We start from the raw sequence: 27352 nt of genomic DNA on the forward strand, positions 1-27352 counted from the left end.
TGCCTACCTGTTGTTGTTGCCAGTGCTTATTTACATTGCCGATAAATGCATATTTTGCAAATGTTTTATTAATTTACTATTGACATGGCCGTTAGAAATGTTGAAACGGTGAACAAAAGAAATCTACTAAGGTTGTTACTACATCATGTCACATGATGTCATGCTGTGGTGCTAAGTTTTTAGGTTGAGCGCACAAGCGCTTTGACCTGTTGTAAGTACTTTAGGCTTTTACCTACGCCCACCGCACGCACATCACCTTCACTCGTTCATGGGCTTGTCTTTCAAAAATCCTTTATCGTCATTGGTAAATGCTTTACATTTGTCCATCCTTGGGGCAGTTTTGTTACATGGATAATTGCTCGATTGCCAATACTTTTGACAGTGAGCGAACTTCTTTTTCTTTTTTTGTCTCTCCTTTGCGCTCATGTTCATGGCGATCATGGTGCTTTGAATTGGGTCGTTTATGTCAACTGTTTCACTTTTAATTTTCAATCTATGTGGCAAGAAAAGTCCTGTTAAGAATGATATAACTCAAACAAATGCAAGACCATTGCATTGCAAATGCTTGTTCTGTGTTTTTAGGTCGAGTGCCAAGCGCTTTGACCTATTCTTAATATTGTGGACATTTAACCACGTTCATCACACTCAATTTTTTGAGGACTTGCTTTTCAAAAATCGTTTGTTATCATTGGTAAATGCTTTACGTTTGTCCCGCCTTGGGAACGTTTTGTTATCCCCTCGCAGACTGACCGTGTTACATGGATAATTGAACGATTGCCGAAATGTTTGACTGTAAGATAATTTATTTTCCTTTTGTATCTCTCCTTCGTGCTCTTGCTCATTGTGGCCATGACTCTTTGAATCGACTCGCTGATGTCTACTGTTTTACTTTTCAATTTCAATTTTTGTGGCAAGAAACGTCCAGTTAGGAATTTACAACACCAATAGCTCTAACTGGATCAGATGCGAGACCCATTGCATTGCAATTGCTTGTTTACTTTACATTTCCAAAATGGCTGTTGGTCATGCCAGAACTATTAAAACTGCAGAGCACCGACAAGTGAAACGTGAAGTGAGAGGTTTGTCAGAAATCTGTGGCGGCTGGGCCTGGGATACATTTCAAATTAACAAAACGTAGGAAGTGCAGGACTGGGAAAAAGGAAGACGGGGCAGAGGGAGGGAGTTCAGTGACAGAGTGTGCTGCATTGATGGGGAGGGAGTGTTGGTTGGCGGAGGGGGAGCCGGTGGCGTTTCAGTAGATAAAAATAAAACAAAAGAAATAAGCAAGCAAGGCATTTTTTAGAATGAATGTGGATCTTTTAAGTAGTCCGATCCACAAGTGGTCTGATACCAACCTTGATGGATAACCCTATCAAACGATTCCTTATGCCAGCTGAACCACTGTAGCCTAGCCAGTGGCTGAAAGGTGCTGTGCTAAAAACCCGTTCTCTCTATTATTATATATTGTTCCTAGTGTGTTGTGAGGGTATATGTGTTGTGTGCTGACATGACCGGTCACTAGACAGCTTACATTTTTTAATAAGAAAGCTTTGAAAGAAGGGTCTTCATCATTATTAATGTTACTACCATTACTAATACAACTACGAGTAAAGCTGCTACAACTTCTACTACTGCTACTACTACTAACAGTTTTGTTAAGAATAACTGCACTTTTTATGTATCTCATGCGAACAGAATCTTAGTATTTTGTAGCACTGTTAATAATATTGTAATAGGAACGTTTAAGGAATGCAGTTGTTTTCCTTCTGTAGAAAGACAGATTAATTGTATATTTTACGCTATATATCATTATAAATGTTTTCCATTTCACGGGGTGTAAGTATAGGACTGTAAAGGTAGAAGAAGTTACCTTGTCCTATAAAAGGATCTGTTGACATATATTATGCTTTCATTTAACTAAAGTTCGATTCCTCAGTAAGGAGGCTCGAAACGGAAATAAAACTTGCATTTAAATAGCATTACAATGTGGTGCCGTAATGTTGTCTTGTTCTTTTTCTTTGCGTTCTCAGAGTTTCAAATGGCAAACGAAGAGCGCCCATGCCCGTGCGACATTGGAGATAAGTTTGAATATGAGGGGCTAGGAAATGAAGTCCAAATTGAGCATTTCAAGGCATACATTTGCAGACCCCCGTCAGCAACAGACCGGGCTGTAATTGTCGTCCAAGACATTTATGGATGGGATCTCCCCAACACACGATTCATCGTGGATTTGCTTGCTGCCAATGGTTACATGTAAGAAACGTTTTCCTCTGAACACCATTCAAGAGTATATGTATCATCCATCCATCATAATATACTTAAAAACTGAATCGCCTAAACCATCCCATAAGCTTGGTTTCAAATATTTTCTCGGCGTATCTAGATAGAACTCCTCATTTTAAATTAATTCGGTGTATTCGTTCGATGTATTTATTTACTGTGAATTTATTTAATCAGGGCTCTTCATCCATAAAATATTTTTTCCCCAGCTTTATTCTCTGAAGATAGAAAGCCATCATAAAGAAAGAAGCGAAAGCACGTATAAACGATTTTTATACGTTTGTGACAGGCTAATTATGATGTAGGCTCTTTATGTCCTGTGTGGGAGCTGGCACCTGGTCTACTCAAGAATGGGGTACACCTAATGCCCCTATCCTGTTGATACAGGAGGATTGCGTCCTGTGTGGGAGGCCAAAAGCTAGTCTATATAAGAAAGGGCACAAACAAGCTCTCCATCCGAATGTGCTTCTTAAAGGATCTAAGGTTATCAAGACAGTTTCAAGTAGACTCTCAAGTCGGGCCCGGTTGTTTCTGTGACTAAAGTCATTGCAGTTTTTTCCTAAATGGTGATAGCTCAACTTTACAACTCCCTCTTTCTCTGTGCTATGTTATTGCTTGCTTTTACTAGTTTTTACCTCCCTTTTAAAAAAAAAAATTCAGTAGCTTGGTACATAACTTTTCAATAAGAACAATAGGTTAATACGACCAGTGCCATCTGGGAAACGGAGAACGAGAGGCTTCTTAATAATAACTGAGTCTGATGGTTTGATCAGAGGAGTAGTGCACCCACTGCAGGCGTTTGGGTTTGACTTCAGGGTCACAGGTTTGAACCGCACCAAACCTACTCTCCCTTTCATCCTCACGGTAGCAGTAAGACAAGTACCATTAAGTTGGGCAACAACAAACATCAGTTTGCTTTACAAATGCATGTTATGTGACTTGCAGCCTCAAATGCAGCTAGGGATGCAGCTACCTTCATAACAACTAACATTCTATAGTACAGAATCTTTTTTTGGTTCTCTTCAACAGCCCACACTCCTCTTTCCTAAACGGTCAACATAATCTTGTTTTTCCAACCTACTATATGATAGCAGAACTGCCTGGTGCCTCCAAACCCTAGTTTAGTGAGTGGTACTTCTGTGCAACTGATTCTCCTGATTTCTTCTGAGGTTGATGGTTCTTTAAAAGAATGATTCCCTAAGCAACAACAGACAACCATTTGAGCAGAGGTTCACAGAGGTGGCAGGGACCCTTTGCCTGAGACCAGCTATTAAGTAGTCTCTATTAAGACTGTAGATGTGTGACTCTTGAAATCGTCATCAGTTTTTTTCCTACATCTTTTTTTCTTAGTTATTGCTGTCTGCTAGACCCCTTGTAAACAATACCAAAAAGAGTGTGCGTGGGCTTTGTGCCAGGCTGCGTCATTCATTTCTTTATGTTGGCAGGTCTCTTTCTGCCATAGATTTGAGACAATATCAATCATGTCTTGAGTTAGCTTAGACAAGTACTTCTCCATCATTGTCCTGCTATTAGCTATAGGGCGTATTGTTCAGCCTTGAAAGGAGAGATCCGGTTTCCAATGAATTTGTTGCATTACGTTCGGACCAGCAATAGCTGCCAGGGAATATCTTGTAATCAGAAAAGCTGTCTTGGAAAGAACACATAAAATGTCATAAATAAATATTTGCTTGGGTATCACGAAAATAAGTATGTTTATACACTATAAAAATGTTCAGGCCTATTGTTACGACTCACCATAGCGAGTGGTCAAGTAGATTTTTTGAGCCCTGTGGTGTGATACCCTGAAACTGGTCCTAGGATGCTTGTTTTTGATACACGGAGGACCTGGCGTGTCAATTCAGGCTGGACTGTTCCTATGGGGAACAGGGTCAAGACTGATTTGCATATGGCTGGGTCCAAACTGGGGTGGCATGGTGAGCAAAGGAATGATGGATTAAACTCAGAACTGTGACTGGGGGTGAGTGTTGAAAAGTTTCAGCACTCCGTACATCATCCTTTTGTGTCTCTTTGGGTAGGTTTCCCTATCTGTTGCAGAATCCATCAAGACACAGATATACACCAGGATTCAGGACAGAATAAATGCATTTGGAGTGACAAAAAGGTTGATGGAAAAAATACACAAGAGGAGGTATGACCTCCTCTCCCGTACAAAGTAGAAGTTTGCAACACGAAAGAAAAAAATGCAGCAGACATGGTAAGAGTAAGGAAGCACTACCCAATCCAATGAAGGAGATGATAGAATCCCCCTTGCTGCCAGAAGCCATCTCTGGAATATCAATTATTGATACCCCTGTCTCTGCATCAGATACTCAAAGTTAGTTATTTAATAATGTAATACTGAATATATACTTATTTTTGAACGTATGAATACACTTTAATTGTATATGCTATTTTATATTTATTGACTGAACAACACATGCATGTCCTGCTGCTCTTGCTGTATCCGTACTCGAGGTGGCAAGCAAGGGGGAATATCTTCATTCTTCTCCCTAGAATCACCACTTGCTGACTCCATGTGTAGAGTTGTGCGCACAGCTAAATTGCCTAATAGCCTTTCTCTCCTCCTCTGTTGTTGAGCTTCCAGAATTCCCATCCTCCTCACTACAGTATAGAGTGCAACTATTGTGAAGGATTGCCAGGCATTTTCGTCCCCTTTTTATACATGCCACCTGGTTACCACGTGATTCACATCTATAATATTTTGCAAATGCAAAATACAGTGTTTTAATGAACCTCCTAATTGCAACTGTTTTGTAAATCAAAATAGCAACTTGCTATTTGGAAATAGCTTTTAGAGAGTTGGTAATTTCTATTGCAAAAATAAGAAATCAGTATTTAGTCAGTGCAGTGTGCAAATTTTGGGAAACACTAATTTAGAGACCACCGCAAAGCACTTATAGCTCACTAGAGATGTGAACAGCATAATAACAATATCTAACCAGTTTGCGACTGGTTACCAACTCATTAACCATTCGTAAATCAGGCCCCTAGAGTACGTGGGATAACCAATCCTGGCTAAGCACTTTTACTTGTATCGGATCTCACTAGATTTCCTGAACAGCATATTTAGCAGTTGCTTACCAGTTTTCAACTAGGTACCAACTCACATTATTCTTAAATCAGGCTGCCAGAGGTTGCAAAGAAGGGCAGTCAATTAGAAGCATCACTGCCAACACGCGAGCTACTGTGTACCCCCTCCTTGTGGACGTTCTTTCATATGCTGTTGCTTGATGTGGAAACTCACTAACTGTGCTAATGCTTGTTTAGCGCAAACATTACTTTGATTCTGCGACATAAGGGCCTGTGGCCATAAAAACAAAATCAAAATGTACATGTGCACTTAGCTCAAAACACAGGATTGGCTCGGGGTGTCACACCTTATAGGTATGAATTTGGCACAACTGTCAAGTTTCCCGATTTCATGCAGTAGTGCGTGTCCAGTTCATATTTCTCCCCACAGGTTTCTGCTGCTATTAGTCCCATTATTTTCATTCCAAGTTCAATATAGCAGTGTTTCTGTAAAGTAGTAGTGCAACTGAAAGTTGCTTCGCAGTAGTCGAGGAGGAAACGGGACAGGTACCATAAAAACAAAAACAAAACTGATTTGAATCTGCCACTCAAACATGCAATTTGTAAACGTGAGAGCTCTGACAATCTTACTTTCTCAACTGTTCAGGCTGTCCTAGAACAGTATTGCAACAGAGGTGCAATAATAATTATTTTATGTCGCACTTCACACCACACTTCTGCTGTCTTTTTTAAAGGACTTTGGCTGGCTCCAGATGCTGTAAAATTACAAATACCAGAACGTATAAGAAAACCAGAAAATGCAAAATCAGTAACTCACACCGACGTATAACAATGTGAGATCCAGCTGACGTTAGACAAGATGGCCTTGCAGTAAACTAGCTTCCGAGCCAGTGAATGTGCAACCTGAGCAACTACTGAAGCCGACTTTCTGATTGCAGATTCCTGAGCCTACTGGGGGGCCCATAAACAGTGCCAGAGGAAGAAAGTGGCTGGACCTGCAGTGGAGACCATGAACTGGCCTGCGTCTGCACTCTCATTGCTTCTTGAGGCTCTTGCGCTGTGCCAGTGCCCCCCCCCCCCCCAAAGCTGTAACACCTATTTGGCACAGCCGGCTGCTTCCCTGAGGGTACGTGCAGGGCTTCTCCTGGTAGGTGAGCCCCATTAAGGTGGCCCGCTGCAACAGCTGGCTGGTGTTGGCTCTCTCACCCCATGATGTTGATTGAGGCTCCTTCTGCTAATGGACGCCACAACACATCTCTGTGCGCGGCACATCCCACCCAGAGAGCCTCCCTCAGAGGTCAGGTTAGCCACTTGATTCCACTTGAGCTCTTGAGTGTCTATGAGGTGAATCTACAGACTTGCTCTTTTATTATGTGACTGTGTGCTGTGCCCCATGCTCTGCTGGCCTGGTGCTCTTACGGGAAAGTTGCCCTGTGGACTGCCTTACTTGTGTGCCATGAACTGGGCTGTCACTGGCCCCCACATACCTGCCATGATGGGCAAACCGGACTGTAAGCAGTCTAGTATCACTTTTGCGGTCATGAAATAGGACGTTAGGTCCCAGGGCTGCCCATCAGAACCTGAAAGCCCACCTAACGCCTGTCAATGCATGACCACAGTGTACTCTATGGATGTCACAACACTACTATTAAAAATGAGGTACAGCCAGGCAGCATTCAGTACTAACATAGACTCCTTGACTCATCAGGATGTATGAAGGAGCGCCTGGACTGTAAAATTTCTCTAACTGACATGGCAAAGCGGTGGATTCCTGACATTGAAAACGATTCTGCACAACAATCCAAGCTCCATAAGGAATTCAACTGGAATTTGAAATGTTAAAAGTCAAAAATAAAGATTTAGGGGGTCATTCTGACCCCAGCCGGCGGCGGAAGCCGCCGGCCTGGCTGGAACCGCCAGAATACCGCTGCGCGGTCAAAAGACCGCCGCAGGTATTCTGGGTTTCCCGCTGGGCTGGCGGGCGACCGCCAGAAGGCCGCCCGCCAGCCCAGCGGGAAACACCCTTCCATGAGGATGCCGGCTCCGAATGGAGCCGGCGGAGTGGAAGGGGTGCGACGGGTGCAGTTGCACCCGTCGCGATTTTCAGTGTCTGCCTGGCAGACACTGAAAATCTTTGTGGGGCCCTGTTACGGAGGCCCCTGCAGTGCCCATGCCATTGGCATGGGCACTGCAGGGGCCCCCAGGGGCCCCACGACACCCCTTACCGCCATCCTGTTCCTGGCAGCCAAAACCGCCAGGAACAGGATGGCGGTATGGGGGTCGGAATCCCCATGGCGGCGCAGCAAGCTGCGCCGCCATGGAGGATTCCCCAGGGCAGCGGGAAACCGGCGGTACACCGCCGGCTTTCCGTTTCTGACCGCGGCTGTACCGCCGCGGTCAGAATGCCCATGGGAGCACCGCCAGCCTGTTGGCGGTGCTCCCGCGGTCGTTGGCCCTGGCAGATTTTACCACCAGGGTCAGAATGACCCCCTTAGAGTCTTGCCTGTGCTGATCCATCTTGTGTATTGTAAGCATCCCAGAGTAGAGCAGTATGTTGAAAAGCTGCTTCGAGCATCTCTTGCTGGTGTTTGTCTTGGAGATAGCCACTTCTCACAAGCGCCCAGGCCGATTCCAGGTGAACCACCACGCCTGTTCATAGTGAAACTGTTAAATTACAGGGACAGAGATAAAATACTTCAACTAGTAAAACAAAAGTTTCATACAGCATAAAGGCTCCACTGTATCCTTTACCCAGACTTCACCCAAGTGGTTCAGGAAGCCAGAAGATAATCCATATTGACTAAGAAGAATCTACATTAAATGGAAATACCATACTCAGTGCTCTACCTAGCATGCCTACGCTTCACTCTTGAAGGCAAGACCCACTTGGTTACATCCCGGAAAGAGGCCAATAAATGTATAAAACAGATGACCTGATCAGCTAGATCCCCCTGGGAGAGGGCGGTTGACTTTCCGTCCAACCAGTATAGTGAAGTGGAATAATCAATGAGCAGATGCTGCCTATGAGCCATTGTGCTTCAAAAGCTGTTCACTTCCCAAATATGATGGACTTTGCGAAATGTGAGGCTACAACCTTAGACCAGGGAAAATGGTGATCTCTCTCTATTCTTGATGCGCTGTTACTGCATTTGCTTCAGCAGGCAACACAGTCATTTGCTATTATTGATCTGATATGAATGTCTATGCTTCCTCCTAACTGTATTATTCTTTCATATTATTGCAACGTTGCTTGGGCACTAATGCCCATGAGGACACTTCTGGCCCCCTTACAGTAATGAGTACTGCATTTTCCTGGCTGAATTTAGCTGTAATGTTACTATTACTTCTTGAATGAATTGGGGAAGTTAATCAAGATGTTGAGGCTCTAGGAGGAGATGGGAGGGAATAGCTTGTCAGGGTCATACTACAGCTATGCCACACCACAACTGCTACACAATATATCACCTAGGCATTATGCATGACCAGCAGGAATCGCATTGGTAATTAATTCCCAGCTATCTCCACATCCTCCACAGACTCTCGGACTGCTAAACTGAAATTTATGACTTGGCATGTACTCTGGATAAACAACCCTCACAAAGCATATCTACTTATATCATATCTCACTAGACTTGTGGTCAACAGCGCATTTCTCAGAAAAAAAAACATATAACGCACTCGTACTGTGTGGGTTTGTAAGTAAATGATCCTCATGCCGCTACTCTACTTATGCATGAGGAGTTGAGTTACTAGATAAAAAAGGCACACAGTTTAGACCCCTCAGTTTGACATCTATTGACCAGGTCAGACATCTAAGGGCGCAAGGCACCCTGGGAGATGCAATTACTAAACACATAAGGACCGAACATAGATGACCCAGATGTCGTTTCTGAAATTGGGCATCATCTTACTGCAGCAGCACCTCGCACAGGCATCTGATGGCTAGATGCAATGGGGAAGTACACAGACATTGCCCAGGCATATGGGGTGGGGACCACTCTGGTTTTGTGCCTGATAGAAATAGCTGTACTTGGACCAAACCATTAAATATCATAAATCAATGTGAATTTTTTGGCGTCTACTAGGTAAGATGCCCTACTGCTTCTGATTTCTCCTTTTACTCCGCAGTCCACTGCTCCTACTCCAGACTTGACTTCTCACTGGGTCCCAGGGTTACTGGTTATGCTAACTCCTGAGTGTCTGCCACCCCACGCTGTTAGTGAATGTGGTAACAATAGACAGCGGAGCTATTAGACCTGGTCTTTACGGCAGAAATCCAGCAGGTCTTTCTCTTTTACTTTGAAATAAATAACGGCTCAGTCTCCTCAACGGCCTCCCAGTGGGAAGCTTTCAAGGTATTGGCATGAGGGGAATGTATTTCAAAGACATGCAGCATTATTAAATCAATACACAATACACTTGCTAAGCTGGAATCTGCGATGAGCTCTCTGGAGCGGAAGGAGGTGGCAATCTTGGTTGTACCAGAGTTGCCGCTTTGAATCTCAAGCGGGAGGTGTTTTAGGAGGAAGCAGAGAGGGAAGTTAAATTCCTCAAAAAATAAGCAATGGCTAGATGCAATGGGAAGGTAGACAGACATGGCAGAACACTGACGGTCATAATCTATCTGCATTGGGCAGCATTCAGTGTGATACCATAGATTTACCAGATGGCAGGATGCATTTTAAAGTCACAGATACCCTGAATCAGTTTGAGCAATACTATAGCAAACTTTACACAACCAGAATTAACCAATCTATACAGCGAGGACCTAACCAAGGCAATTTTAGCCTGGCTTGATCTTTACCAGCAGAAACCCTGATGTCATCTGATAACTGTACAAGAAATTAAACAGGTTATAAAATCTTTGAGAATGGTTCTGCCCCTGGTGGAGATGGGTTCCCCATTGAATTCTGTAAAATATATGTTGAACTGACGCAAATACTAGTAGAAGTGTACAGCACGGCCTTTGAGACAGGCATTCTCCTCAGTATGCTCATAGAGGCCATAATGATTTCTTTCCTTAAGCCAGGCAAATCTCCGAGAATCCTACTGCCTCCTCTCACTAATTAATTTTTACAGAAAAATTATTGCCAAGGCCCTTGCCCTACCGACTCCTTTCCCTAATACCCAATCTGGTAAGACTGGATCAAACGAGATTTATCCCAGATCCCAGGGAGGTCCACCACTTACAATCTCTGCACATTATTTGCTCTAACCCATCAAATTGTTCCCGACTTATCTGTAGCTGCTGCCTTTCTCAATGCGGCCAAAGCATTCAACTCTATTGAAAAGCCTTGCTTACAGACAGTGATCGAAAGGATAGTGGTTGGCAAGGCCTTTTTGATGTGGGTTGCTCTTCTCTAAGCTGAGCCATTAGCTAGAATATGTGTGAACGCTGTGACATCCCACCTGCTCCCCTATAGCGGAAGGACTAGGCCCCTTAGCTTTGCTCCAGCAGTGAAGCCCATAGCTTGCATATTTTTACCACCAGCAAGGTATACAACTGATACGTGCAGGTTACCCCGTCTATGTATGTTGACGATATTGTACTTATTGTGAAAAATCTAGCATTAAATTGTACACCTTATGAGAGTCAGCAGGAAAAATTATGCCCCCTGCATAACTTGCATCTCCAAACAGGAACAGAACCCCTTCCAACGTATTGCATGCATTAACTTACCACAGACTCCGTAATTCACTGAAGGAACTATCTCTCTTCTTCCCGGTTCAGCCACCCGAATGGCTGCTGCTTATAATGCTTCTCACTAATCTCTCACCTTCCCAATTAGTTACCCACATATACAACAAAATTATCCATTTCCTGGTGATTATTGTACTGCTCATGTGATCTGGTTGGGAGCAAGAATTGGGGCACAAAGTAGTGAACGAACATTAGGTATGCTCCTGTGAGCAGATAAAAAAACGTCTCTCCAGGTTTCCAGATTTATATTTATATTTATTCGTATAAAGTTTATAGACAGGCCATACTACAACCTTTTCACAATGATGGGATGTGGCCTCTCCACTGACACTAATTACTGGCATTGTGGCATTCCTGAAGGTTTTTTTTAACATGTGGCCTGGTCCTATCCCAAGATTTACTCCCATTGGCAAAAGCTTTGCATAGAACTCCATGCGATGACTGTTCCAGATTTGTCCATAACATCCACGATTGCATTTCTTGTAAATGAAAGGAAATTGCAATACCCTATCGTAAATTTACCCGACAAGCCCTTTTCCTAGTTTAAAGGTGGGTAGTTGAGAATTGAACAGGGTGAGCTATCTGTAGATACGCCCACTGGCTTCAGGACCTCACCACGTGCTGAGAATTCCAATGCATATGGTACACTCCTCACCCCTGTTTCTCGACCAAGTGACATGGGCTCCACTTTGAACCTATTAACCAACTCCCATGAAACTCCCATTACCACATTGTTGCCCTCGCTGAGAAGATATGGTTACCTATCCACAAACGAGTGAGTCAAATAATATTATGTAAAATGCTGCGGAGTTACCATTTGATGTGTCAAATGCTAGCTTGTGGTCTGTACTGAATGCAACAGGTACGCCTCAATTTTGTTACAATGAAAATAAAGGTTTAAAAAACATAAGCAAACAATGTGAAATCCAGGACTCCCTGTTGAAAGGACATCTTTCAGGTGAGCACTCGGTTCAACTCGGCTACGTCCCCCTGCCCTTGTTTAAAAGCACAGTCCTCTTCAGCATGGTGAACACATACATCTCAATGATTTTAGACAATTTTCACCCTGAACATTGGCTTTCCATTGAACTGGACATAACAATAACAATCGAGCCTTGACAAACATGTTCGAACTAACCCCACAATGCAGGTGGCCCTGATGAGAATGGGGTAATGCTTAGGGTCCTGGCAGCCCAGCCTCATTTAAAACCGGACCGGAACCTTCACCTCACCGGGAAGATGCCAGAATGGCCAGTCCAGCCCTGGCTCCAGATTTGAGAAGCAGTCTTTATATGTATCAAGCCCGATGTTGCCTGTTTCATCCTTCTATCTCGCCCCAGCTTTCAGACTTGCAAAGTAGCCCATGTCATCTGGGACACTAAGGGGGTGATTCTAACCCTGGCGGTCGGTGTTAAAGTGGCGGCCAACCCGCCAACAGGCTGGCGGTCCAAAAAATGGAATTCTGACCCTGGTGGGAACCGCCAACACAGCCCGCCAACTTAACACTCCGACCGCCGCGGCGGTACAGACAAACAGCGCGGCGGTCACCGCCAACAGGCAGGCGGCAGACAATGTACCGCCCACACTATCATAACTCACCAATCCGCCACTTTTTCCGGGGCGGGAGCACCGCCGATAAAAACACGGCGGAAACAGACTACGAACGGGAAAACGCTCACCAAAACACACTCCACGAGTACGGAGGACAGCATGGAACCCGAATTAAACATCCTACCTGCTCTCGTCTACCTTCTCATCTACCACGAGTACGAAGTCCGGCGCAGACGACAACGGTGAGTACTGCACCTACGACACACGGGAGGGGGAGGACGAAAGGTTACGGGCACACACATATGCGACCCTCCCCCCCCCCCCCCCCCCCCAATCATGTACTCACCAATGCAGAGCACCAAGTCACAGTGACACCACCCAAACACCCCTGAAAAATGCTAGGACATAATCATATTTGGAATAAATATTTATGTACCAAAAAGCTCCAGAAAATTAGCGTACAACCATGAAAGATATCCACAACAAAACAAATGACATACACATCAGTGTATAACTGAAGTACCAAGTCCTGCACATCCTACGAATACAGCATGTCCGTGGGCCAAAGTCTTGAGAAACAAGGGCAAAGCCCACACAGGAAACCTGAGTCCTTTGGAGAGAACACTGCAGGGGCATCAGATGTAAAAACTACAGGCACCTCAGGGGGAAGGGAAGGGGGGGGCACCACAGCCACATGAGTTCACGACGCCAGATCCACGAGGAGCCACCATGCCCACGGGACCATCCTGGGGAGTGCAAAGCCACAGTCTCTCAAGTCTCTGCAGTGGGTGGATTGGCCACTGGACCATCCTGGGGAGTGCAAAGCCACAGTCTCTCAATGTCTCTACAGTGGGTGGGCTGCCCACTGGGCCATCCTGGGGAGTGCAAAGCCACAGTCTCTCAAGTCTCTACAGTGGGTGGATTGCCCACTGGACCATCCTGGGGAGTGCAAAGCCACAGTCCATCAGGTGGATGACAGTCTCCACTGGTCAAGGAGGAGGCATGGTGGGCACAATGAACCATCAACGGTGCTTGAGACGGCGGTGCCCTGTTCAGCGGTGCTTGAGACGGCGGGGCCCAGCGGAGCGGTGCTTGAGAGGAAGGGCCCAGCGGAGCGGTGCTTGAGAGGAAGGGCCCAGCGGAGCGGTGCTTGACAGGAAGGGCCCAGCGGAGCGGTGCTTGACAGGAAGGGCCCAGCGGAGCAGTGTTTGAGACGGCGGGGCCCAGCGGAGCGGTGCTTGACAGGAAGGGCCCAGCGGAGCGGTGCTTGAGAGGAAGGGCCCAGCGGAGCGGTGCTTGACAGGAAGGGCCCAGCGGAGCGGTGCTTGACAGGAAGGGCCCAGCGGAGCGGTGCTTGAAATGAAGGGCCCAGCGGAGCAGTGCTTGAGACGGCGGGGCCCAGCGAAGCGGTGCTTGACAGGAAGGGCCCAGCGGAGCGGTGCTTGAGAGGAAGGGCCCAGCGGAGCGGTGCTTGACAGGAAGGGCCCAGCGGAGCGGTGCTTGAGACGGCGGGGCCCTGTTCAGCGGTGCCTATCTCCACGGCGGGGCCCTGTTCAGCAGTGCACTTCTGCACCGCGGGCCCTGTTCAGCGGTGCCTATCTCCACGGCGGGGCCCTGTTCAGCGGTGCTTGAGACGGCGGGGCCCAGCGGAGCGGTGCTTGAGAGGAAGGGCCCAGCGGAGCGGTGCTTGACAGGAAGGGCCCAGCGGAGCGGTGCTTGACAGGAAGGGCCCAGCGGAGCGGTGCTTGAGAGGAAGGGCCCAGCGGAGCGGTGCTTGACAGGAAGGGCCCAGCGGAGCGGTGCTTGAGAGGAAGGGCCCAGCGGAGCGGTGCTTGAGACGGCGGGGCCCAGCGGAGCGGTGCTTGACAGGAAGGGCCCAGCGGAGCGGTGCTTGAGAGGAAGGGCCCAGCGGAGCGGTGCTTGAGACGGCGGGGCCCAGCGGAGCGGTGCTTGACAGGAAGGGCCCAGCGGAGCGGTGCTTGAGAGGAAGGGCCCAGCGGAGCGGTGCTTGAGAGGAAGGGCCCAGCGGAGCGGTGCTTGACAGGAAGGGCCCAGCGGAGCGGTGCTTGACAGGAAGGGCCCAGCGGAGCGGTGCTTGAAATGAAGGGCCCAGCGGAGCAGTGCTTGAGACGGCGGGGCCCAGCGGAGCGGTGCTTGACAGGAAGGGCCCAGCGGAGCGGTGCTTGAGACGGCGGGGCCCAGCAGAGCGGTGCTTGACAGGAAGGGCCCAGCGGAGCGGTGCTTGAGAGGAAGGGCCCAGCGGAGCAGTGCTTGAGACGGCGGGGCCCAGCGGAGCGGTGCTTGACAGGAAGGGCCCAGCGGAGCGGTGCTTGAGAGGAAGGGCCCAGCGGAGCGGTGCTTGACAGGAAGGGCCCAGCGGAGCGGTGCTTGACAGGAAGGGCCCAGCGGAGCGGTGCTTGAGACGGCGGGGCCCAGCGGAGCGGTGCTTGACAGGAAGGGCCCAGCGGAGCGGTGCTTGAGAGGAAGGGCCCAGCGGAGCGGTGCTTGAGACGGCGGGGCCCAGCGGAGCGGTGCTTGACAGGAAGGGCCCAGCGGAGCGGTGCTTGACAGGAAGGGCCCAGCGGAGCGGTGCTTGAGAGGAAGGGCCCAGCGGAGCGGTGCTTGAGAGGAAGGGCCCAGCGGAGCGGTGCTTGACAGGAAGGGCCCAGCGGAGCGGTGCTTGAAATGAAGGGCCCAGCGGAGCAGTGCTTGAGACGGCGGGGCCCAGCGGAGCGGTGCTTGACAGGAAGGGCCCAGCGGAGCGGTGCTTGAGACGGCGGGGCCCAGCGTAGCGGTGCTTGACAGGAAGGGCCCAGCGGAGCGGTGCTTGAGAGGAAGGGCCCAGCGGAGCGGTGCTTGAGACGGCGGGGCCCAGCGGAGCGGTGCTTGACAGGAAGGGCCCAGCGGAGCGGTGCTTGACAGGAAGGGCCCAGCGGAGCGGTGCTTGAGAGGAAGGGCCCAGCGGAGCGGTGCTTGAGACGGCGGGGCCCAGCGGAGCGGTGCTTGAGACGGCGGGGCCCAGCGGAGCGGTGCTTGAGAGGAAGGGCCCAGCGGAGCGGTGCTTGACAGGAAGGGCCCAGCGGAGCAGTGCTTGACAGGAAGGGCCCAGCGGAGCGGTGCTTGAAATGAAGGGCCCAGCGGAGCAGTGCTTGAGACGGCGGGGCCCAGCGGAGCGGTGCTTGACAGGAAGGGCCCAGCGGAGCGGTGCTTGAGACGGCGGGGCCCAGCGGAGCGGTGCTTGACAGGAAGGGCCCAGCGGAGCGGTGCTTGAGACGGCGGGGCCCAGCGGAGCGGTGCTTGACAGGAAGGGCCCAGCGGAGCGGTGCTTGAAATGAAGGGCCCAGCGGAGCGGTGCTTGAGACGGCGGGGCCCTGTTCAGCGGTGCCTATCTCCACGGCGGGGCCCTGTTCAGCGGTGCCTATCTCCACGGCGGGGCCCTGTTCAGCGGTACTCTTCTGCACCGCGGGCCCTGTTCAGCGGTGCCTATCTCCACGGCGGGGCCCTGTTCAGCGGTACTCTTCTGCACCGCGGGCCCTGTTCAGCGGTGCCTATCTCCACGGCGGGGCCCTGTTCAGCGGTGCTCTTCTGCACCGCGGGCCCTGTTCAGCGGTGCCTATCTCCACGGCGGGGCCCTGTTCAGCGGTGCTCTTCTGCACCGCGGGCCCTGTTCAGCGGTGCCCATCCAGCAGGTCAAGGGAGCCAGACCTGGCCTGGACTCCCTGTTCAGTCGCCCTCCGTCCGTGACGTTTCTGGACCCTTCGGGGACGGACTCCTGGCCTCCTTAGTGTCCTCCTTCCCAGCTGGGATGTGGCATGTGGGGTCCACCTCCTCCGCGCTCCTGCTGCCCTTCCGCTCCTTTGATGGGGCTCTCGGGCCCTTGCCTCCCCCAGATGGTGTGGGTGGTGAAGTGGCCGCACATTGCTCCTTGGGGGCAGCCCTGTCGGTCCTCGCACGGCGGTCCTTGGTTTTGCGGGTCCTCTTGCCGGGGGGGGGGCTGGACGTGTCCTTGCTGCTGATCGATGTGTCACTGCTGGCAAAGGGTGGGCTCCAGAACCCAGGCACAACAGTGACACCCGAAGCTGGGCTGGTGGTGGCTGCGGTGCTCTTGGGACTCTTTGAAGATGGATGGGGGAGGTCATCGGGGGGAAAGAGGTTAAGGTTAGCCAGGAAAAGTTTTTTAGGGCCAAGGTAAAGGGTAGGAGAAGTGGAGATGGAAGTGGAGGTAGAGGAGGTGGTTGTAGGAGAGTCAGGTGTGCTGTCATTGGGTGAAGGTGCTGGTGCAGTAGGCTGTCGTGAGGTGGATGGCTGTTGGGTGGGTGGCTGCCTGCCTGCGTTTGTGTGTCTTGGAAGAGGGGGTGACAGACACAGTGGGAGAGGACACAGGGGACGTGTACATGGCAGTGGGGGTGGTGACTGCACGAGTGTGGACTGTACTGGAGGGTGAGGTGGTGATGGAAGCACTGGCTGATGTTGGGGTGCATGCAGGTGTGAGTGTAGACGTCACAGGGAGGGAGGACGGAGACGAGGAGGAGGGGGACACAGGGGTGGCAGTGGCTGTTGGCATGTCTGCATCTGGGTGTTGCTCGGGTGAGTGTTTGCGGGATCTGTGGTGCTTGTGTTTGGATGAGCTGCTCTTGGGTGTTGAGGTGTGTGCAGGCTGGTCTGATGGTGTGGATGGGATAGGCTGAGGAACAGGAGACAGAGAAAGGCTGGAGGCAGTAAGAAGAGGGAGGCTGGAAACAGGGACAATGGCTGCTGTCAGTGCTGAGGCCAGAGCAGTGAACGCTCGTTGATGGGCAGCCTGACCCGAATGAATGCCCTCCAGGTACGCATTGCTCTGTTGCACCTCCCTTTGCACACCCTGGATGGCATTCAAAAGGGTCGTCTGCCCAACAATGAGCGTCCTTACCAGGTCAATGAGCTCCGCACTGAGGGCAGCAGGGGCAACAGGGGCAGGGGCTGAGGTGCCTGGGGCGAAGGAGACGCGCGCCTTCCTGGGCGAACCGGCACGGAGCGAAGACTGAGGGGCTGCTGGGAGGGCGGTGCTGGTGCGCTGGGTGGCGGCTGTACCTGTAGAGGCGGGGGGCACGGATGTTGCCGCCACCCCTAGGGAGCTCCCATCCGAGGACGTGTCGCTTTCGCTGCTCTCACCAGCGGTCCCCGTCGTGGTGCTCCCCTCGCCCTCCGGATCACTGGTGCCCTCGGTGTCTGTTCCTGGGCCCACCGGGGCCTTGTGTCCTGCAGCTCCCTCGTGCTCCGATGCCATATCTCCTCCGCCTGATGATGCTAATGCACACATGCACAAGAAGATGAAGAGAAAGGGTGGGGGGAGAAAAAAGAAGACCAGGTTGAGTGCATGCAATGTCAACACCGTTGGCGGAGAGGACAGACACAGGTGCCTAATGCACTAAGCCGCGCATTCGGGGTACACTACTCAGTACTACTGACCAAGACAACAGGCCAAGAGACGTCAAACGCGCACATGGGAGATGCTGGACCTTCAATGGCTGTACTTGTCACCCTACAGAGGTGGCGGCCGGGGGCACAGGGCCATGCCTAAGGGAGAGGACTACACTACAGAAAGCGCCCTGGCCTAATGTCACCCACAGCCCTCCTCCCCCACCCAGACGCCTCCACTGCGCAGAAAGATAGGAGAATGTGCTGATACTCACCCCCTTGTGTCTGCTGTGATGTCTTAAAGCGCCCATCCAATTCAGGGTAGGCCACCGCCAGGATCCGGGACATCAGGGGGGTCATGGTGCGACTGGCACCCCTCCTAGGTTGGGAGGCCATCCCCAGCAGTGTTTCTGCGGTCTTCCTTGTTCCGCGGCGGATGTCCTCCCACCTCTTGCGGCAGTGGGTGCCCCGTCTGTTGTGGACCCGCAAGGTCCGGACTTCCTTGGCGATGGCACACCAAATCTCGATCTTGTGATGGGCGCTGACCTATTAGACATGTACAGGGTGGAAAGGAGGAAATCATCAATGGCCTGCATGTTAGATGTAATTGGCCCCCCCCCCCCCCACTTTGCCATATGGCACATGCTCTCATCTGTCGGGCGTTGCACTCCTCATTCGCCCCCCACCCCACCAACTTACATCCACCCCAATCCACACAGGCATAGCCCATTCCATTAGCACCCGGGGTACTCACTTGTTGGTCTGGAGGACCGTAGAGTAGCGCATACTGGGGGAGGACCCCATCCACGAGCTTGTCCAATTCTTCAGACGTGAAGGCAGGGGCCCTTTCCCCAGTCACAGCAGCCATTGTATCTTCCAGACCGAGGTCACAGCAGCACTTGCAGTATAGGTCATCTCCTGTGGATGATCAGGTCTCGAGTGATTAAGCAGATAGAAAATGGCGGTCACGTCCGCGGCGGTGCGTACCGCGGTGGTGCGTACCGCGACCGCCGGCGCACTTCGTTATTGGCTCCTGAAACCCATAGGCTTCAATGTTAACCAATGCGGCTTTGCGCCGCGGTCTTCGACCGCCTACCGCCACGGTGTGCCCCGCCAGCGCAGTGACCTCACATCCCATTGTCCCACTTCACAGGTCAGGCAGCCGCCATTTCAAGGGCCCACATGGCTTAATTTTGACTGCGACACACAGGCCTAGGCCTTGCATTGCCACACATACACGCCTTTCAACCCATTGCCATTCTTTAACTGTGCAAGCTGTCTGTACGTACCTGTGGTTTGGCTGACTCTGTGCTCCATGTTGTCCTTCCTAGGCACCGTCCGCTGGGACTTGGGATGAGAAGGAGGAATCCTCACGTGTACCGACCGCTGGTGGACCTGTCGACAATGGAAGAACGCCATATAATCCTTCGATACCGACTTGACCGTACCACTATCCATGAACTGTGTGCCCAGCTGGAGCCAGCCCTGATGTCCCCCATCCGCCAACCCACAGGGATTCCCGCTCTGGTGCAGGTTTTGTCAGTCCTCCATTTTTTGGCCAGTGGGTCATTCCAGACCACAGTGGCCATGTCATCTGGAATGTCTCAGCCTATGTTTTCAAAGATTTTGAGCAGAGTGTTGTCTGCCCTGATGAAACTCATGCGGAGCTACATCATTTTCCCCCAGGAGGGTGACTTGCCCACAGTGAAGGGTGATTTCTATGCCCTTGGACATATCCCCAACATCATTGGTGCCATTGATGGGACCCATGTGGCTTTGGTACCCCCAAAAGACGATGAGCAGGTGTACCGAAACAGAAAGAATTATCATTCGATGAATGTCCAGGTGGTCTGTTTGGCTGACCAGTACATCTCCCATGTAAATGCCAAGTTCCCAGGGTCAGTGCATGACGCGTATGTGATGCGAAATAGCAGCATCCCCTATGTGATGGAGCAGCTACAGAGACAACGTGTGTGGCTAATAGGTGACTCTGGTTACCCCAACCTGCCGTGGCTACTGACCCCAGTAAGGAATCCCCGGACAAGGGCAGAGGAACGCTACAATGAGGCCCATGGGCGTACAAGGAGGGTGATTGAGCGAACCTTTGGCCTCCTGAAGGCCAGGTTTAGGTGCCTGCATATGACTGGTGGATCCCTAATGTACTCACCAAAGAAGGTGTGCCATATCATCGTGGCGTGCTGTATGCTTCACAACCTGGCTTTGCGACGCCAGGTGCCTTTCCTGCAGGAGGATGGTCCAGATGGTGGTGTTGTAGAAGCCGTGGAGCCTGTGGAGAGTGAAGAGGAGGAAGACTCTGAGGACGACACAGACAATAGGGACAGAGTGATACAACAGTATTTCCAGTAACACCCAGGTAAGAATCACCCACGCCATTTCACAATTGCTTCTAGCCTCCTGCATCTGTACTTTCTGTAGTTCCCCACAGATGTTTTTTATTAATTTATGCCTTTCCCTTCCCTTCTCAGTGCTGTCTGACTCAGTACCTGACTTCTGCTTGGTTCGCCCATGAAATACAGCGTATTGACATTGGTATGTTGTCATGACTAATTGACAGAACAGAAATTGAACAGTAATAGGTTATCCCTTTGTTAATAATACAGCATGACTCAAAACAGGTTTGTGTGCAAAATGTGATTTATTTACAGTGCTAGATACCGGTACATGTGATTCTAAGGGTGATGGGTGGGGGTGGAGGAATATCCATGGCAGAGTCCAGTTCTCAGTCTCACAGGTGCATTGTTCTTTTGCCTGTGGAAGGATGGAGCATAGGCAGTTCATGGTTGGACAGGGTGGCAATGTGGGACAGTGGGAAGACTTGAGGGGGTATGTCCTGCTGGCGGGGGTCTTGACATCCTACTCTGTCTTTTTCTTTGGTCTCAGGCTCCTCTTACGGGGTGGTTGTTCTTCAGCAGGAGGTGGGGTTCTGGGGGGCTGTCGAGGTGTTGGGACCTCCTGTCCACTAGCGCCGGCGGAGGTGGTAGGCTGTTCCTGGTCCGGCCTAGTGACAGGGGCCCTGTGTGGTGCACCATGGTCCCGCAACGCGTCCTCTATCCTGTGGAGGGCCAGGACGATGGTCCCCATTGCGGTCCCGATGATTCTCAGCTCCTCCCTGAACCCCATGTAGCGTTCCTCCTGCTGTGCCTGGATCTCAGTGAACCTGGCCAGTACCGTCGCCATCGTTTCTTGGGAGTGGTGGTAGGCCCCCATGAGGGTGGTGAGGGCCTCTTGGAGAGTGGGTTCCCTGGGCCTCTCCTCCCCCCCCTGTCGCACAGCAGCCCTCCGAGCTGCCCGGTTTCCCCCGGCCTCTGTCCCCTGGCCGGTGTGCCCGCTCCCACTGCCCCCAGGTCCCTGTTGTTGTTGGGGTGTCGGGTTAGCCTGGGTGCCCTGTAGTGGCAGACACACCGCTGATTGAGCTGTCCTAGAGACAGAGGCATGGGTGGGTGGGAGCTGTGCTGGTGTCGGCAGAGGGGGTCGGGTCTGGTGTGGCCTGTGTCTGGGTGAGGGGAACCGACTGCCCAGAGGTCCCTGATGGTCCGGGCTGGTCATCAGGTTCACTGTCGACAGAGCTGCTATCCTCAGTGTGTGCCTGTTCCGGTGGTGGGATGGACACTTCTGGACCCTCCTGGCTGGTGTGTTGTCGTTCGGGTCCTGCATGGGGTAAGAGAGTTTGGTTATTGTTTCTGTGTGTGCAATAGCATGCGTGTTGTGGGTGCCCTTGTCCCCCAGTGCAGGCATTCCCTGGAGGGAGGTGTTGTGAGGGTATTTAGTGGGGGGGAGGGGTTAGTGCAGTGGTCATGCTTAGGTGATGGGTGCCCATGGTTTGTGTTGGCATGCAGGAGTTGGTGTTGGGATGGGTGGGTTGTGCTGGTGAGACATTGTCGGGAAGGATGTGTGTTGGGGGTAGGGTGGGGGTGTGGGTTGGCATGCTGGTGGGGTGTGGGGGATATAGTAGTTGAGATGGGACTTACCAGAGTCCATTCCTCCGGCTACTCCTGCGAGGCCCTGAGGATGCAGGATGGTCAAGACCTCTTGCTCCCACGATGTAAATTCGGGAGGGGTGGGTGGGGGTCCGCCGCCAGTCTTCTGGACCGCGATGTTGTGCCTGGAGACCATCGACCGGACCTTCCCCCGTAGGTCGTTCCATCTTTTGCGGATGTCCTCCCTATTCCTGGGATGCTGTCCCACCGCGTTGACCCTGTCCACGATCCGCTGCCATAGCTCCGCCTTCCTGGCTATACTGGTGTGCTGCACCTGCGAGCCGAAGAGCTGGGGTTCCACTCTTAGGATTTCCTCCACCATGACCCGGAGTTCTTGGTCCGAAAATCGTGGATGCCTTTGGGGTGCCATGGGGTGGTGTGGGTGAGGTGTGGGGTGGTGTATGTGATGAGGAGTGTGTTGGTGAGTGGTGCTTTGTGCTACTATGTGGTGTGTGTGATGGTGTAGTGTGCCTCAGTGTGTCTTGCTTTGGATTGTCTGCTGTGTCTCTCCCTCCTTCTCTCAGTAATTGGGGTCGCAGGGGTTTGTGGGTGATGTGGGTGTGTGTTTTATAGTTGGTTGATTGTGTGGGAGTGGTGTGTGTATGTGTATCAGGTGTGTGTTTTTCAAATTGTCCAATGTGGCTGTGTTTTGGTGATGTGTGTGTATTCTGACCGCGGCGGTGTGTAGCGCCAATGGAATACCGCGTTTGAATGACCGCCGTGTGGATTCGTGGGTCGTAATGGCATGGGCGTATTTCTGTTGGCGTGACGGTGGAGGTTTGGTCATCTCCAGTTTATCGCTGCCCGCCGATGTGGCGGGCTGCAGTGGAGGACGGATTTTTGGAGGTTTGGCCGTTGTGGGTCAGAATGACCGTGGCGGTTGACCGCGGCCGCGGCGGTGTTATGGCGGTCTTCTGACCGGCGGTAAGGGCATTTTACCGCCGAGGTCAGAATCACCCCCTAAGTCTGGACTGGCTCTTTAGGTGATGCTGCTCTGCATGCTAGGAGTCTTGAGCCAGACAGGCAATGTTTACAGTGACATTTGAGGTCTCAGAGTGCTACATTCAGTTGATATAGTTGGCTACAAGTGTTGAGTATGATATAAGGCAAGTTGCCAACTGGAATTAAATGGCAAGGGAGACAGTCCTGCTGAAGCAGATATTTTAATTAGAAATATTAATGAGTGTTTATGTATTTTGATTAATAAGAAATTGTAGAAATAAATAACATAGAAAATTAATGTGCTCGTTTGAAAATGTGCCCACAGAGAGTGGTTACCAAGATTCACGAATTATATTAAAAATGACTAAAAACTATGTGAAATGTTGAAAATGTGTGATAATGATGTAGTAATATGTCACATTGAGATACATAACATATGTTTTACATTATATTGTAGAGCTAACTTAGCCAAAGTTGTCGCCTAGTTTTGCCAGACCTCATGCAGAAGCTGAATAATCATGTAATGTAGAGAAGCTAATGTGCTGAACTGACCCTGAACTGCTCGTTGTTAATAAAGTCTGCTTAGCTAGAATTTTCTGCAATGAACCGACAGACAGGAGATGGATGGAACTAGAGTATGTATCAAAATCGGTGTAAAGAAGACAAGATGTACTTTCCCAGGACTCGAACAATAGAGACACTGACTGGAGAATAAGATTCAACATTTTCGAAAACTGATGAGCTGGATGATGAGGACATCGTACAGTGAACCAATCGACACCTTGAGAATCATGTAATACTAGAATTCATAGATTTGAAGAACTGAAATTATTGAGTAGAGTCATAATTGGTGACTAATTGGCCAGTTGGGAATTGAGGAATAGTCTGGGTGACTTTGATATAATGTTGTGACGAAGGAAGAAAACTTCAGATGGAGACAGATGTTAGAGGCAGATGTCAGAGGAGAGACCTTATCCCGCAATTGATGCGATATTGGGGGAGAAGATCGTCGAGATTTTGTCATTGAGCTCAAGCTCTTGAGAGCCTGATGTGATGCTAATCAATTGATGACCTGAAGAGGAAGACTGACTTTGATGCTGATCCATACCATGGAAAGGTAGCTATGACAATGTGACTGAATTAACTTTTGTGCCTTTTCTTTCTAGGTACCAACTGTGCTGTCTAAATAGTTTTTCTTTTTCCTCTTAGCTAGATGTTTTTCTAAATTCATGTTCTAAACTGTTTACTCATGAAGTCCCACATGCTAATGCTAATCTGGGTTAGGTAAGGTTTCCTATTCTGAGACGTTGACATATATAGTGACAAATGATTGATGGACTGATTTGCTGAATCCTGTTACTGATGTTGACATATTCATCTTTGTAGGCTTACGCTGAAGCATTAGAATGTATGTTTTCTCAAGTTCTGATTAAATTATGTTATTGATGGTCACTTATGAATTAATCTTGAGTGAATTTGAATAAAGTTTGAATTAATCTCATGACCTAGTATTGTAACCAATAGGGAAATAAAATTGATAAAACGTATATTGAGTTGTGGTCATTCATGAATTTTAGATGCTATTAATGGTTGATTAATGATTTGCTTAATGGTTATTGATTTGTGTAATTGATTATTATTATTATTATTTTTTAACACACACCTTTATTCGGCTGTCAGCCATGAAAGGGTAATACATCACAATAATCATCATAAAATAATAAATATTCATATAAATACTATAAAATTAATTACATGGATAATTAATAGTACTCCTAAAATCATTAAATTACAATCAGTTATCATCATTCCTTACACTAAAAGGCCAAGAATTTCTATGATTTATGTCCTACCCAATGTATTACCAATATTCCATTGGCTTTCAATAGAAAGCTATTTAACCATTTTGTAACAATTGACAACTGTGAAGTAATACTCCTGAAATACAAAAATAGCCATCTATATTCTCTCTAAATATAATTTAGCTGGAATTACATCCTAAACATAATATCTATCCGGAGTCCATTAACTTGCAGGAAGGGAATCCCATTTGCCGTTTCAGGCATCATAGGTTTATCTATAGGGGTTTATTAAGCCTAGACTTACTAAAGCCTCAGGCCCACCTTGTCTCTGATAAATGAAATTGCTAAAGGAAAGCGGCTTATTCCAAAAACGACAAATGGAGTAGTACTAGATCTTAACAGTCTAGCCGCTTCGTTGTAATTTCTAATTCCTACGTTCCTACAAATAGGTGGAATCAATTTTTTCCTTGGTTTGTCATAGGCTTTGCAGATTAACAGAACATGATCCACCGTTTCAATGGTTCCCATATTACACAACCCACATTTCGCCTCGTGATTACTCTCACTCTGGGGGCCCCATTTAATAGTGAATGCCTTAATCTGAAGAATCCCATATCGAAACTTCATAAATAATGCTTTTGCTCGCCTAGCCTGGATTGTATCTATCCATTCCTCAGCTCTTGGTATTGGTTTAATGTCCAAAAAACATGAGGTCAGTCTACCCAGGTCCTTACTCTGAAAGGGGCTAGTTAAAGAAAACTCCCAATATACTTGCTTAAGTAGAGTCTTGGATTGTAATGTAAGTGTGTACGGTTCATCCCAATAAGATTTCAGCCCTAGGTTATAGAACCAATACCTTATGTGGTGGAGCCACGGAAGGGAAACATGTTTGTCAAGGTCCATTATCTCAATTAATACTTGCCTATAATGGATCAGTTCAGGAATTGTCCAGAGTCTACACCAATAGAGCAATGGCCTCAGGACTGCCAATTTACCTATTTGCTTCATGTTTATGTCATAGATAAGAGGGATCAGTGGAGTAGATGGTGGCAATCCCAATACCCCCCTCATAAAGCTATTTTCTTGGGATGCCAGTGGGGTTAAGTTTGTAATTCCCCAGAGCTCAGCACCATATAAGGCAGCAGCCTGCGCTTTATATCTATTGACTTCAAACACTGGTGAAACAATCCTGGTTCTTGAGCTTTTGTAATTTTTACTAATCGCCATGGAACTATGGGCTAAGGAAATTGCAGCTTTGTTGACATGCGGCGTCCAGGACAACTTAGCATCCAACAATATCCCTAAATAATTAAAGTTTCTTACTCGTTCCAATTCCTGCCCCTTGATCAGGATGCTTCTTTTAAGTGCTTTATGGGGGTTAACAGTCAAATATTTTGTCTTATTTGCGTTTATTTCTAGCCCCTTCGAGCTACAGTATTCACTAAACATCCCTAATAGGGTTTGTAGACCCATGGGAGTTTGGGATAGTAAGATGGTGTCATCTGCAAAAAGGAGAGCAGGAACTGGGTCTCCATTCAGTCTTGGCGAGTCATGGTTACTCCGTTTTAGATACTCTACCAGATCATTAATATATAATGAAAAGAGGGTTGGGGCAAGCACACAACCCTGCCTCACCCCCCTCTTGATAGGTATTGGGTCAGTCAACTCTCCATTTGGACCCCACCGTACCTTTGCGTATGTATTTTCGTGCAACCTCTTTATCTGGCACAAGAGACTCCCCGGCATACCCTGTTTCCCTAACGCAGCCCATGGAGAGTCTCTTGGAACCAGATCAAAGGCCGCACGCAAATCCACTAATGCAATGTAAAGATGGCCCTTCATTAGTTTTGTGCATTTCCACATTATTGCTAGTAATCTAAAGGCCTGGTCGATTGTGCTTGTCTGCTGTCTGAATCCTGCCTGATATATAGTCAAGATACTGTTCTCTTCTATCCAGCAGCTTATTCTATTCAGCAACTGCCTAGCATACATTTTTTGCATGACATCAATAAGGCTGATTGGCCTATAATTCCCAGGGTCTTCCCTAGATCCTTTTTTGTAGACTGGGATTATTTCCGCGCCATTCCATGTCTCAGGTACTGGACCTCCCCTTGCTATGGCATTACTTAGTAAATTTACATAAGGTGCCCAGATTTCTATACTATGTTTGAACAGATCCCCAGGGATCTTATCCAGACCGGGGGCTTTGCCTATTTTAATCGCTTTAATGGCAGTCACCGTTTCCTCCAAGCTGAACTGTATATCAAATAAGATGCCCCGGGAGGGTAATTCTTTGTGCGAGGAAGGATAAGAAGCAAGATTGGGGGGATCAGAATAAAGGTATGTAAAATGGTTAACCCACGCATTGGGATCTATATGATGTTCGGTATTGAATGTCCCCTCTTTACTGCCGTGAGTAACTATTTTCCAAAAAACCACTATGTCATTGCGTTTGGCTGCTTCTATCTAGCAAGTCGTACCATTTTTGGTCCTCCCAGTTTTTTTGAGCTATAGCCAGTGTTTTCTTGTAGCCAGCCCTTGCCTGTTGCACGGCTAATGTTTTTTTTTGTTTTAGGGCCTCTACCAATAATGTTTTCCCCTCCCTACATTCAGTGGTATACCAGGGGTTA

At 49.2% G+C, this 27352-nt stretch overlaps 1 protein-coding gene across 1 annotated transcript in view; it reads left to right on the forward strand.

Moving 5' to 3' along the window:
• Positions 1-27352, forward strand: part of CMBL (carboxymethylenebutenolidase homolog) — a 707337-nt gene that overhangs the window by 82002 nt on the left and 597983 nt on the right. Inside the window, exon 2 of the mRNA XM_069219697.1 lies at positions 2031-2253. Within this exon, the coding sequence (XP_069075798.1) occupies positions 2039-2253 (215 nt within the window). The 5' untranslated portion in view covers positions 2031-2038. The remainder of the gene's footprint in view (positions 1-2030; positions 2254-27352) is intronic.

This window comes from Pleurodeles waltl, chromosome 2_2 (assembly GCF_031143425.1).
Source record: "Pleurodeles waltl isolate 20211129_DDA chromosome 2_2, aPleWal1.hap1.20221129, whole genome shotgun sequence".
In the NCBI taxonomy this organism is placed as follows: Eukaryota; Metazoa; Chordata; class Amphibia; order Caudata; family Salamandridae; genus Pleurodeles; species Pleurodeles waltl.